The sequence below is a fragment of the Juglans regia genome, chromosome 14 (assembly GCF_001411555.2).
Source record: "Juglans regia cultivar Chandler chromosome 14, Walnut 2.0, whole genome shotgun sequence".
NCBI lineage: Eukaryota > Viridiplantae > Streptophyta > Magnoliopsida > Fagales > Juglandaceae > Juglans > Juglans regia.
The window spans coordinates 27,278,697-27,291,930 of NC_049914.1; the positions used below are offsets into that span (position 1 = coordinate 27,278,697).

The window sequence follows — 13,234 nt, forward strand, 5'->3', positions numbered from 1 at the left end:
AACAAGGAAATGCTCCAGCTGACTATTTGGATAGGTTGGCTTCAGATGACTGTGTAGGATCTTGGATTGAGATGGTGTAACGTTCCAATGGAAGGTCCAAACCACATAGTCTATATTCCAAAAGGACTAGTCAATGATACAATTGGAGTCTCATTGGAATCTTATAAAAAGTAAGAACTTTTCATTCCCAAGCAATGTGGGATCCCATTCAACTCCTATCCTTATCATTATCATATGAGGTATCACAATCTACCCCCTTAAATTCCCGACGTTCTCGTCGGGCCTGTCCATTGGAGGTGACACGGCTCAAGTTCCACATTTCTAGTTGGGATAAGCTCTTATACCATTTCTCGATTTGTGCGTGTCATCCTTGCGCAGGGGCCATACTAATCTTCTCTGTATCGTTCCAATTTTATCGGATGTCCCCGAAGATGGCCTCTACCCCGCCCCTATTGAGGGGTTTGATTCGGACAGACAAAATTGGAATTTCTTATGTGAGAAATGCTTTGTAGTTTGGTTTTAATTTTCTAGTTAATTGGTTGTTGCCTGCTGTCAAAGTTGGGATTTATTTTGCTCACTCTATTACCACGGTTTCTCAACCATAAGTGAGCTTTAATAAAATCCTGGAGGTGTTTTCCTCCTAATTTATATAGAAATAAATTGCAGCTACAATCACGTAGAGGAAAATATGGATCAAAACATGATGTAATGATTCACGACAGTAAAAATTTGTCTCTTCATTCCCCCTAGAGCTCAAGGCGGGATAGTTCCAGCACAAAGCTTGTTTCAAAGCGGTGTGGATTTTGGACTGCATAGAGGCTTTGTAAATTCTTCTGCAATCTGGTCTTGACTAGATATGTGTTCAAGAAGAACAATCCAATGAGCTACTTGTTCCCTAATAAAATGAATATAAATTTCAATGTGCTTCGTCTTGTGATGGAAAACTGGAATTTTAGCGTTATTTATGGCACTTATATTATCGCAATGCAACATAGGGATCAGTTGGTAAGTCATAACCCAGGTTGTGAAGAAGGTTTCTAAACCACATAAGTTTCACTGTTGTGATTGCAAGTATTTTGTATTCCACTTCCACTGTAGAGCGGGAAATTGTGGTTTGCTTTTTGGCTCCACGTGATAACATATTGGTGCCCATAAAAATAGCAAACCCGATGTTGGAGTGACGATCATCCCTCGATCCCGCCCAGTCGGCATGGCAAAAACCAGATAGTGCTAAAAGTGGAGTTTTGCTAAAATGGAGACCAAGATTAATGGTTCCCTTCAAATACCGAAAAATGCTTTTGACTATTGAAGATGAGCGTCTGTAGGGCTGTGCATGAACTAGCAAACGAAGTGGACAACTTATGCAATGTCTAGACGGATCATCGTTAGATATTGGAGTGAGCCCACCATTTTCCTGGGTCAGATAGGAGAGAACCATCTTTTGCAGATAACTAAGCACTGAATACCAAAGGTGTTGATACAGGTTTAGCACCATCAAACCCAAAACACTGAAGAAGGGATACAATGTAGCGTGTTTGTTTGAGTGTGAGATTGGCATCATCATGGGTAACTTGTAAGGTAAGGCCAGAAAATAGTGGAGATCACCGAGTGTTGTCTTGGGTCGACCTTGTAATCATTGGATGAGTGCGAGTTACTGCTGAAGGAATATTGGACAGAGGTGCAGGTTGTGTGATGGGCTGTTAACCAGAGGATGGTTCCAAGTTTAGCAGGGGTGCATTTTGAGCCACGAGCAATGACTCTGAAACAGAATTCCGGTTGCTTGAAGGAACCTTTGGCTGAGAGCATGAGGTGTTTGAGACAACAGCATGCTTGATTGAATGAGGAACTGAGCGAGTTTGAGACTATATAAGACTCTTTCTGATGTTCCTATTGACGAGCAAAAGGAAATGTAATTTCATAAAAAAGAACATATCTAAACATATAAGCTCGGCATGTGGGAACATGTAGACATTGATAACCCTTATGTTGAGTAGAGTAGCTGAGAAAAGCATAGTGAGTAGATTTGTAGTCCAATTTTGTTCGACCAAAAGGTTGCAAATATGGGTAGCAAGAACACCCAAAAACCCGCAAATTTAGATAGTCAGGTGGTACTCCAAATAAAATTTCATTAGGAGATTTGTTCTGTAGTATTGGAGTTGACAACCGATTGATAAGGAAGATAGCTGTATGAAAAGCAGCAGTCCAAAACTTCAATGGAACTGATGAATGTGCCATTAATGTCAGAGCTGTCTCAAGAATTTGTCGATGACAATGCTCAGACAATCCATTTTGTTTAGGTTATTCGTGGAGATGCTCCATGCTCGGCCAAGGCATCTGCACGCTTTGTGATTTGGCCGAGTGTGGAGCATCTCCACGTCCATGATGCTCGGCCAATGCATCGGCGAAAACAGGTTATTTGTGGGTTAAGAGCGACCACTGGAGGATTTTGGTGGGGTACGAGCACCATGGTTGCTTTTTTATTTCTGTTGGTGATACTGGGAGGGTGCAGAACCATGTCCACGAGAATTACGAGATCCCCTAGTATGGTTGTTAGAGTTTCCATGGTTTATATAGAGGGTAATAGCAGAAGATGCTTCATGGGCAGATATAATACGCATTTCAAAAGTCTTTTAGTTTGCCAATCACACCTTCAAGTGGTGGGAAAACGTCATCAGCATTGATGGCAGCAACAATAGGATCAAATTCAGATCCAATACCTCTGAGGATGCAAGTGATGAAGTCATCTTCATCCACTAGTTTGCCAGTACCCTAAAGAGAAAGAGCCAACGACTTGGCTTTGTGGAAATAGTCCTCCAACGAGGACATGCCTTTGGTGAGTGTTTGAAACTATTTGTTGGATCCAATCCCTTGTATGACTTACATACAAAGTTCTCAACACTTCCCAAGCATCGTGGGAGGATTCACTGCTAGATCACCTGAGACCAATGTTTTGAATACCGTACCGGATGGCGTACCGGTCAAGGCACTGGAACGAAATATTTCGGTACCAGTATCGTTTCGTGTACCGTTTCGGGATAGTCGATATATGAATAAATTATATATATAAATATATATAACAATTATATTCTAAAATAATAGTTTATATATGAATAAATTATATATAAATACATACATATGTATAAATTATAAATAGTCTAGTCTAAATTGGGGGTCAAAAAATGAACTTGTAGTTTGAAAAAATGGAAAAAAAAAAATGAAGGCCGAAATATCGGCCAGTACAGGCCAAAATTTAGGTCGAAATAGCCGGTACCGGCCGGTACGGCCGGTATTTAAGCAGGTACGAAATACAAGTAGTATCTGTACTGGCCCAGTGGCCGGTACGGCAAATATCGGCCGTACCGGCCGGTATGAAACAATTTTTAAAACTTTGCCTGAGATAAGGGTGCATCCGAGAGTTAGCTATTCAACCAACCAAGTATAAGTTGATCAATATGAAGCCAGCGTAGAGCAGCAGGGTTGGATCGTGACATTCCATCTACACACATAATGGTTGGTGTTGGACAACGAATCTCATTTTTTACATAGCCTAACAGGCCATGCCCACGTAACACAGGGACTACTTGTGCTTTCTAAATCAAGTAATTTGAGGAGGCTAACTTAATGGAAACATCAGGCAAGTTGGTTTTAGTAGGGGGAATGTGGCGCCCCCGACCCCCATTATAAGAACACGAGAATCGAGATACCAGGATGGTGACAACATGGTCACGCATCCCAACGATAGTGCCAAGTGTGTGTACATGCAACAATGTACAAAAACAACGCAACGGATAATTAAAGTCAACTAATTATCAGAATTGTTAACACAATTTAAACATCAGTAAAAGTAGTTTAAAAAGTTATACAATCATCCCAAATAAAATATAATACAAAGCCCAAAATAAAATGAGTGATCCCAAATCACTCCTCGGGCAGAGCCGAATCCTCAGGCTCACTTTCAACTTCATCTGCATCAAAATCTGCGTTACCAAAAACGATACCACAAGTAAGTATAAACCAAACAACCATGAGATTATAAATGCATTAATGCAACCAACATGCATGCATATGATGAAATATTCATTATGCCCCAAAACGTCATTTTCCCTGAAAATGAATAATTTTCCATCGCATGCCAAAAGGCCCAAACATATCCGTAAAATATTTTTCCAGAAAATGATTCACACAAAATCCATATCCAACACGCTATTTTTTCAGAAAATAGTCCACTAATCTATTATTACCATATGCACCATAATTTCCCTTAGGGACCATCTGCACGTCCTGGCTTCGTAACGATGCCCAGTTCCGCGCCCAACGCGTTCATGGCCAAGCATCCTCTACGCAACGAGCGATGCCCAGTTCCGCGCCTAGTGCGTTCTGGCCAAGCATCCTCTAGCCGCTCCCGAGTGACCAGAGAAGCTCCACCGAGATAATGCCCCATCTCGGCTTAGGGTCGTGATACACACGCACCCAAAAACATTTCTTATATGAAAACTCAGTTTTCATTAAACACATGAACATGAATACAATTGCACAAAAACTCAATTTTCATTTACAAACATGATCATGCGTGCAAATATATAATGTACATGAACAACACAATTCCCAACCAACAATTCAACACAGCCCAAATACACAATCAAACTTCCTCCACTAAACCATCTGACGCCCGTACTCCTCGGACTCTGTCCAGCAAAACCAACCAGATCACAGTGGAATGAGTTAGTGAAAAAATATATTTAAATCACGAAAGTTCTTTGAAAAATACTTACAGTGCTATCTTATAATTCTCGAAAGATCACGGAGTTGCAAGAAGTGGCAACACAACAACAAAACAGTGCCAAATGCACTGTGGTCGTGGGTCTAAAAAAAACCACTTTTTGAACGACGACAAAGCAAGATCCGAGATTGATAGAGTAGGGATTAGGGATTTCAGTGAAGCTAGTGGTGGTGGTAGTTGGCCGTGTGTGGCGGTGTAGAGGGCGTTTTACAGCCAAAATGCTCAAAACGGAAATATTGATGAATGTGCTTCACCGGTGGCAGATCGGAGGTGAGGATGGGTTCATTGGGTTGCTAGGAGGTCGAGAATGAAGTGGTGAAGAAATGGTGGCCGGAGGTGGCGCGACGACGGCATTGGAGCGAAGAGAACACCCCGGTTTCAAGTCGTGCCTGGAGGAGAACGACGGCGAGTTAGGGGTTGAGATTGAAGGGAGATGGTCGCCGGCCAATGAGGAAGCTAATGGGAGGGACGGTGTCGGACATGGTGGGGCGTGGCGGTGACTGGGTGGAGAATAAGAAAACGCACTGGGAAAGTGGGGGGTGCAGCGCGCGGGAGAGGAGAGAGAGAGGGGGGGGGGGCGAAAGAAATGGAGGGAAAAAGTAAAAGAGGAAGAAAAGAAAGAAGAAAAAGAAAAATGAAGGGAAAGAAATGAGGTTCAATCCTCACATCTTGGGTCACAAAAATGATCAAACGGAAACGATTTCAAAACAATAAGTTAAATAAAATAATTCAAACGTAGTAATTAAATGAAAATAAAATAATTAAAACCAACAATAACTTAATTTAATATGAAAATTAATTTAAATGCATAACAATAATTAATATTAAGAAATCACATCAATTTAATTTTAACAAAATTAAAAATCATAAAGATAAACCAACTAAAAAAAATCCGACAACTTTAAAACAAGAGAATACATTTTTGAATAAATAAAAATAATCATTCAGTAAAAATACACTAAAATACGGGGTGTTATAGGGAAAATCCATGGATTCAAATTCATCCATAGGTAGGACCGACATAGAAGAGGATGAAGACATTTCTGGAATCTCGTTGGCGCTCTGATACCATATAAATGAATAGCCCTTGCATCATGCAGGGTCTCTGTATTGATTTATATAGAACTTTACATATTACAATACTAGCTATTTACAGCTAAGGTGATAGTGAGACAATGTTGTACATGATAGTAAGACAATGCTATACATAGAAATAAACTGCTACAATCACGTAGTAGAAAATATGGAGCAAAACATGTTGCAGTGATTCACGACAGTAATAGAGTAAACTTGTCTCTTCAAATCCATGTTCACAGATAGATTCATGATCAAATTATCATTAAGATACAATGTAAAAGAAAACCATGCACCCTACCAGATGAAAATGTATACATATATATCATTACAGCACAAGTGTTTTCTATACCCTATTAAGAAGAAATTGGCAAAAGATGTTGATCGCTACTATCCACACATGATGTTAACGTTGTTGATGTAGAACCAGCCCATTGCCCGTACATTTCAGTTCTAACATAATCACCCTCTTCATATTTTTCCTGATCAAGGTTAGAAGCGCCTTTTCTCGACGTTTGAACGGCCACCAACTCCATTGAAACTTCTTTCATCGTAGGTCGTTTTTTTCCACTCAAGTTCAAGCACCGTTTTGCAAGATTCGCAACCACAAAGACCTCGTTTTCACCTTCTTTCAAAACTCGATCATCAAGGACATCAAACAAATTGTTTTCTTCCATTGAACGAATGAAATACGAGGCTAAACCTTTGGTACTTTCTGTTCTTAATGAAGAGATTGCTTTTTGTCCAGTTAATAGCTCAACAAGGACAACTCCAAAACTATAAACGTCACTTTTTTCTGTAAACTGGCTAGTTTGAAAATACTCAGGATCCAAGTATCCAAAAGTACCTTGTACTTGTGTGGTCAGATGAGTTTGATCAATTGCAACAGATCTTGAAGTTCCAAAGTCTGCTACTTTAGCTCTGTACTTTTCATCTAAAAGTATGTTTGTAGACTTGATGTCTCGATGGTAAATGGGTGAAGAAGCTGCTGAGTGCAAGTAGAAGAGAGCTCCGGCGACATCTGCGGCAATTTGTAAGCGCATATCCCATGTTGGGGGAAACTCTTTGTTTTGGTTATTGAGATATTGGGAAAGAGTTCCATTAGGAATAAACTCATAAACAAGTAGAGGAACTTCTGTCTCCAAACAACAACCAAGTAGTTTAACCACGTTCCTGTGGTTAATTTGTGAAAGAATAACAACTTCATTAATGAATTGTTCTAGTTGTCGTTCATCAATTATCTTGGACTTTTTTATTGCGACAATGCTTCCATCTGATAGCATTCCTTTGTAAACCGTACCTTGTCCTCCCTGACCAAGCATTCTGTTTACATTAAACCGGTTTGTGGCCTTCTCCAACTCCTTTGAATCAAACAATTTAGTGGTTTGAACATTGATTTCATTGGAAGATAATTGTTGCTGTAACAATAGTCCACCGTTCCGTTTAAAGAACTTCTCTTTCTGCTTAATCAACTTTCTTTTATTTACTGCTTTGTAGGACAACCATCCACCAATAAGTATTACTACTAGCCCAAGATTAATTCCTGCTCAACTCAATGAAATAGTGAAAAAGATTAATACACTCGATGAAAATGGGAGAAAACGTTATATTCTAAAAAAAAAAAGAGACATTATTTTCTAATTGTTATATGATTCAGACGTCTTTCCTAATCACAGCTTGATCATTATATGATTTTTTTTTTTCATTTTTTTTTAGATTAATTTGAGTAGAATTAGTTGAATTGGAAGATGGAAGTGATCCTGGTTTCTTTGTTGGGTGACACTTCAGATCAGAAGCTAGCTAGTGGGTCGATGCTGATTACTGCAGTTCATGCTGCAATTAGCCGTGGTATGAAGCCAACAAATTAACCAACTTTGGGGGGATTATATATAAAATCTGTTTGATGTTAGACCTAATTAATAAGTAGTAGTCATGTCTACATGATTATATATTTGTATTAATCTCGGATTGAATATGTGTATTTCTGGAATAGTTATATATAATTTTATGCCATCGTGCACGGTACTGAACTTAAAAAACTCATGAGTAAGACGTTAGGTTTAAGGTTAAGTTTTAATTTATCAACAAGGCAGGTGCTATATATCCATATTAATTAAATAAGAAGACATCGATCATTAGAGAGAGTGAGAAGACATACCTATAATAATGATGGCAAGCCTGGCACTCCTACGAGTTGGGATTGAGATTGGGATACAGTTATAAGACCCCCAAGTATTTTCACAACGTGTTTGATGACCACAATAGTTATTAGTTGAGTTTTCACATTCGTCAATATCTGATATTGGAGTTATAAACACACTTAGTAGTATAGAATATATATATATACACACACACATGTATATGTGTGTGCGCGTGCAAAAGCAGAAAATATATTTACACTATCAACAATATCTATATATAGTAAAGAGACCTGCTACCGACATAATTAAATTACACAAAAGTTAATTCATAAATTAATGTGATTTTATGAGATCTATTAGATTTAATTTATAATAAAATAAAGTACTTTATAATATGACGTATCATATGATTAAATCACGTCAATTTATGAATTTATTTTTATGTAACTTTTTTATAACTAAAATATTTTCTTATTGTGTAAGTACAAATCGTATTTTCGAAGTAAGAGAGATAAATATGCAAACTAGAATACATACATAAATATAGAAATATATGGATATTCATACAAAAGCAGTCCACCAGTGGGATTTGTTTCACCATTGAGTTATTTTATTTTATTTTTAAGGAAACACTTTTAATTAATTATATATATAGATATAATAATTATAACTAAATAAAGAGGGAGGGGTCCTTGGGCCGGTGCGACTAACCCACCTATACACGCATCAATACTACAGCTCTTTAGAACTCACGATAGGCATTATAAATTAATATAAAAAAAATTCTATTTATCATATTTACATCACATATTACTTATAATTTTTTATTTTTTTCTCTTGTTAAATATGCAATGTATACACGATGAATATAAGAACTCAATTAATTTTAAAAAAATAAAAAATAAATTTAAAAAATAAAAATAAATATAATGTATAGAGATATTGATGAATAGTAAAGCTCTAAATATAAACAAACAAAAATAATGGTTCGACATATATTAAAACCAATACTTTTTTTAGATGAAAATATAATTTATATGTTAAATATAATTAATTAACAGTCGATTTAACAAAAGAAATTAAAAATAGTAAATAGGCATTATAGATGGTAGAGGTTTACCTTGACATCCTTCAAGAACATAGGGATTTCCATGGAAGCCGCGATCGCATCTACATCTGGAAATGTAAGTAAAGCTCCAATCAAAAGAAGAATAACCGCCGGAGGCACAGCTACTTGGTGGCGAGTGATTCGGATCTACTGGAAGCAAACTTTTGGTAGTACTATCAATCACCCAATCCAATACCACTGGAAAGGATATATTTGGATTTGGCATTTCGAAATTGTTCTCAAACCACTGCCGTTGTACCAAGAATGCATACCTGCATTCTCCGACTACCTTCTCGGAATCATATGATCTTGGCTCTATTTTTGCAGTGAATGATTGGATATCTTTGGGGATTGAGGTTTGGCAGCAGTCAATGTCCTGGCAACTTTTTCCATTTCTTGATGATATTGTTTTGTGATCGCAAGCGGACTGGCACACTGCACCAATTGAGACTTTCCCATCGTTGGACCACATTGAGGCAGAGTTGTTGCAACCCATGGCAACGAAGGAATTGCCACTGCTGGAGAAGACAAAAGGACTTCCTGCTAACTCTTCTTTGAATGTGATGTTTGGATCATTAGTACAACTCGTAAATAACGGGTAGTTGACCCGAACTTGGCCATTATCTAATAGAATCTCCAGCACCTCCAGGTTGAACCGCCTTATGACAGGTATTCTGGACTTACCATTGAAAGTGTCAGTTTCATTACATACGATTTCAAACCAGTTGGAAATATAGCAACCATCACCTATTCCAAATGGGTACGGAATGCTAACATTATTCCCACTGCATTCTGCTGGACATGATGGACTTCTTGTTATATTTGCTGCCAGTGCGAATGCACAGATTGAACATGATAACATGATTATCTGAAACCCTAATCTCAGTAGTACTCCTGCCATCTCTCTCTCTCTCTTTCTCTCTGTGATGATGAAGAATGGGAGTGTGGTGAAGCTGCTAGCAAAAACACCAAGGCCCCGGTTTTTATAATGTGATTCACGCGTCCTTGAGATGTTTCTATGGAATTTGCCTATAAAAGAATATAGTTTCCAAGAAAAAGCGACCTGCAATTTTGAGCTGTGGAAATTATTATACTTCGATCAAGTAGTTTTTCAACTTGCCCGGCCATTACTCTTTTGTTGTGAGATTTTAAAGAAAAAGCCTAAATATGCAAATGAGCTTTTTTGTTTTTATTTTCTTTTTTTAAGCATTTTTTAAATATCCTTAATCATTAAAAAAAATAAAATAAAAATATAAATTTAGTAATAGTCATTTCGTTAATCATTATAAAAATAAAATAAAAAATAAAGATATATGAATAAACATATATTTGATAGACATATTCGAACTCGTCATCCCATAACACATATTTTACATATTTTAATAATATTTTTTATTTTTTATTTTTATTAAACTAATTAAATTGTACTTATGATCTATACCTCATATATTTATTATTTAAAAAAATTTAATATATATATAGTATATGAGAATGATAAATATAATTATTGTCTTTCTTTTTCTTGTCTCTTTTGATTTCGTCCAGTGCCGGCCTTGTGTGTAGTGTGCAGAGAGAGCCCAACGTTAGGTCTATATAGACCTTGGAAGCGTCAAAACTCCTTTTCCGTTTGTGACCTCTCTCTCTCTCCATTTTTTTTTTTCGATCCGATTCTCACGTTAGCTTTTCCTTAGCGTGTCCAATGTTTCAATGTGCATTATCTTCTATTATCACCTTTCCAAGTCTTTGCAAGTCCAGCTTCTACACTACTCTCTTAAATTTTATACTTCTTTTCTACTTTTATTTTCAATAAATATAGAAAAACGCTTGTTGCATGTATCTGGTACAAACAGCGTGCAAACTTGACTGACGTAGAGACACTTGATGAGAGAGAGACCAAGCTAATGAGAGAGATGAGAGAGAGCTGAAGATAGGGAGAGATCGAGCTGTTGAAGCTGGTGAGAGAGAAAGACCAAGTTGATGAGAGAGAGAACTGATGAGAGAGAGAAGAAAAATTCATTTTAAATCTGATGTGATATGGACGACTGTACGCCTGTTGTATCTATCGACTGTATATAGAAGAACTGATAAATATATATCTTCTGGCACACCCTAATGTGCCTTATAATTCTTATCTATTTTAAGGGTGCATTTAGTTTCCAAACTCAGTTGAGCTGAACTCAGTTTAATTTTAAATTAAGTTTAAAATACAAACACTTAAATCTCAAATTATTAAACTCATCCTAACTTAAAAGTTTCTTACACGTGAGACCCATAATATTTTTTAACTTAAAACATCTTATACGTGGGACCAACAACCTTTTCAATTTTCTATAAAAAATATTAAACTCATATTAACATCCAAACACACTTTAAACTCAATTTAGATAAGCCCCACGTATATAATTCCCTTCACTACTTAAGTCACTACTATTTATAAAGAACTCAATTCAGCTGAGCTCAGCTCAAGATCCAAACGCAGTCTAAATTCTTTCGTTAAGATAACATTTAAAGTTAAGTGAGAAAAATAATTATTTCAAAATTAATAAAAATATAAGTAATTGTGATAATGATGTATTTAAAATAGTAAAATTATGCACAAATTTAGTTATAATTACACTTCCTAACCAACGTATTACTGGTCTCTAACAATTGAAACGACTAGAAAAAACTAACGATAAAAAACTACATAATATTTTTTCTTAGCAAAAATCTTAATGAAGAGTCAAAATAATACAAATACTAAAAAAAAAAAAAAAATTTGGATGCCTAATTCAATATTCACTATAAATGAAGTTTTAGCCGGCCAATACAAAATACAGTACTCCTTGCAAACAATATATTAGCCTTACAATTATATTCAAACAAGTTACTCCCCTTTTCTCCTCTCTTTGTCGTCTGGTCATAGAATTCAACATATATACGCAAGTGGCATGGGCATTTTTCTTCGTTCCACACTCGCCCACACAAGCTCGTAGAGTCCCTTCAAATATGTTTTTTTTTCCTCTCTCTGAAGAAATTATCTATGCCTTTGATCTGAAAGCCTAACCATGATGAGTGGCCGACTACACCGCCCAACAAATAAATTGCAAATAATTCAAGACTATACGTAAGAGTTATACTTTTTCTAGTCGAGGAAGGGAGCTTCGGCGGAAACACAGAGAAGGAGGGAATCGGGAATTGAGGAGACAAAAATGTGAGCTGAACGATAAAGAGAGAAGAAATGGTTTTCAATTTTGAACGAAATGAATCGTTTTGTTTTTTTTTACGTCAGTCTTATTTGCATGCCGTTTGCATCAAACGCTTGCAACAAGTGTTTTTCAGTTCGATATATGGATACCAAATTAATTCCTAGAACTAGAAAAGAGATTACCTTTAAGTGGTGGTTTAAACAGTGAGATGAGATGATATAGTTTTAGATAAAAGTTAAAAATTAAATAAAATATTATTATAATATTATTTTTTAATTTGTATTATTATTATTTAAAGATTTAAAAAAATTAAATTATTTATTATATTTTATATAAAGATTTATAAAAATTATTATGATGAGATGAGATTATATGTGTTGATAATTTTAGTATTGAAACTAAGTATTGATGCTTTATCTATAGAATCCTGTTATCGATGTCGCCAATAAGTACTGATAATTTCAATCGTAATTTAGTTTTCTTTATATATAAATATATATTTTTAATATTTTAAAAAATATACATAAATCTATTAATAATAATTTTCTTAATTATAAGCAAACGAAAATAAAATCATTTATAGATCCAAATGGACAGTTTATCGATTACCATGCATTTTCATATATAAATATATATTTAATTTTATCTTTTTCTTTGTACTAGTCTGACTAGTCTAGTCATGCTTTATGCTTTTCTCTGAAACCCAACGACAAAGATATTAATTAACACGGGGAGTAAACGAAGAAAAAGAAAGAAACGATGATGGAAAAACGTACGACAGCAACGACGAAACTTCGTGGGATAGAACGACGACAAAGACCTAAACGTTTGATTATAAAATAAGATGAAAAATAAATTAAAATTTAAATAAAATATTATTAAAATAATATTTTTATTTTAAAATTAAAAATTAAATTATTTATTATATTTTACGTGAAAGTTT

The 13,234-nt window shown here is 35.8% G+C and overlaps 1 protein-coding gene and 1 non-coding gene across 2 annotated transcripts; both read right to left on the reverse strand.

Annotated features, from left to right (window-relative positions):
* Positions 1-332: 332 nt before the first annotated feature.
* On the reverse strand, positions 333-436 carry LOC118344602. Its single transcript, XR_004798382.1, has one exon. It is a non-coding gene; the product is annotated as a U6 spliceosomal RNA (small nuclear RNA).
* A 5,770-nt stretch (positions 437-6,206) lies between these two features.
* On the reverse strand, positions 6,207-9,965 carry LOC108999649 (wall-associated receptor kinase-like 22). Its single transcript, XM_035685628.1, has 2 exons — positions 9,116-9,965; positions 6,207-7,397 (listed from the first exon to the last, which is right to left on the reverse strand). Exons 1-2 carry the CDS (start codon positions 9,963-9,965, stop codon positions 6,211-6,213), a joined length of 2,037 nt encoding a protein of 678 aa, XP_035541521.1. The 3' UTR covers positions 6,207-6,210.
* Between the last annotated feature and the right edge of the window lie 3,269 nt (positions 9,966-13,234).

Excerpts from the sequence above, each read along its gene's own strand:
- LOC108999649 (XM_035685628.1), bottom strand. The coding sequence starts at position 9,965 with ATGTTATCATGTTCAATCTGTGCATTCGCACTGGCAGCAAATATAACA. Across the intron at positions 7,398-9,115 it reads TGTTCTTGAAGGATGTCAAG|GAATTAATCTTGGGCTAGTA; the intron begins GTAAACCTCTAC and ends TGAGTTGAGCAG.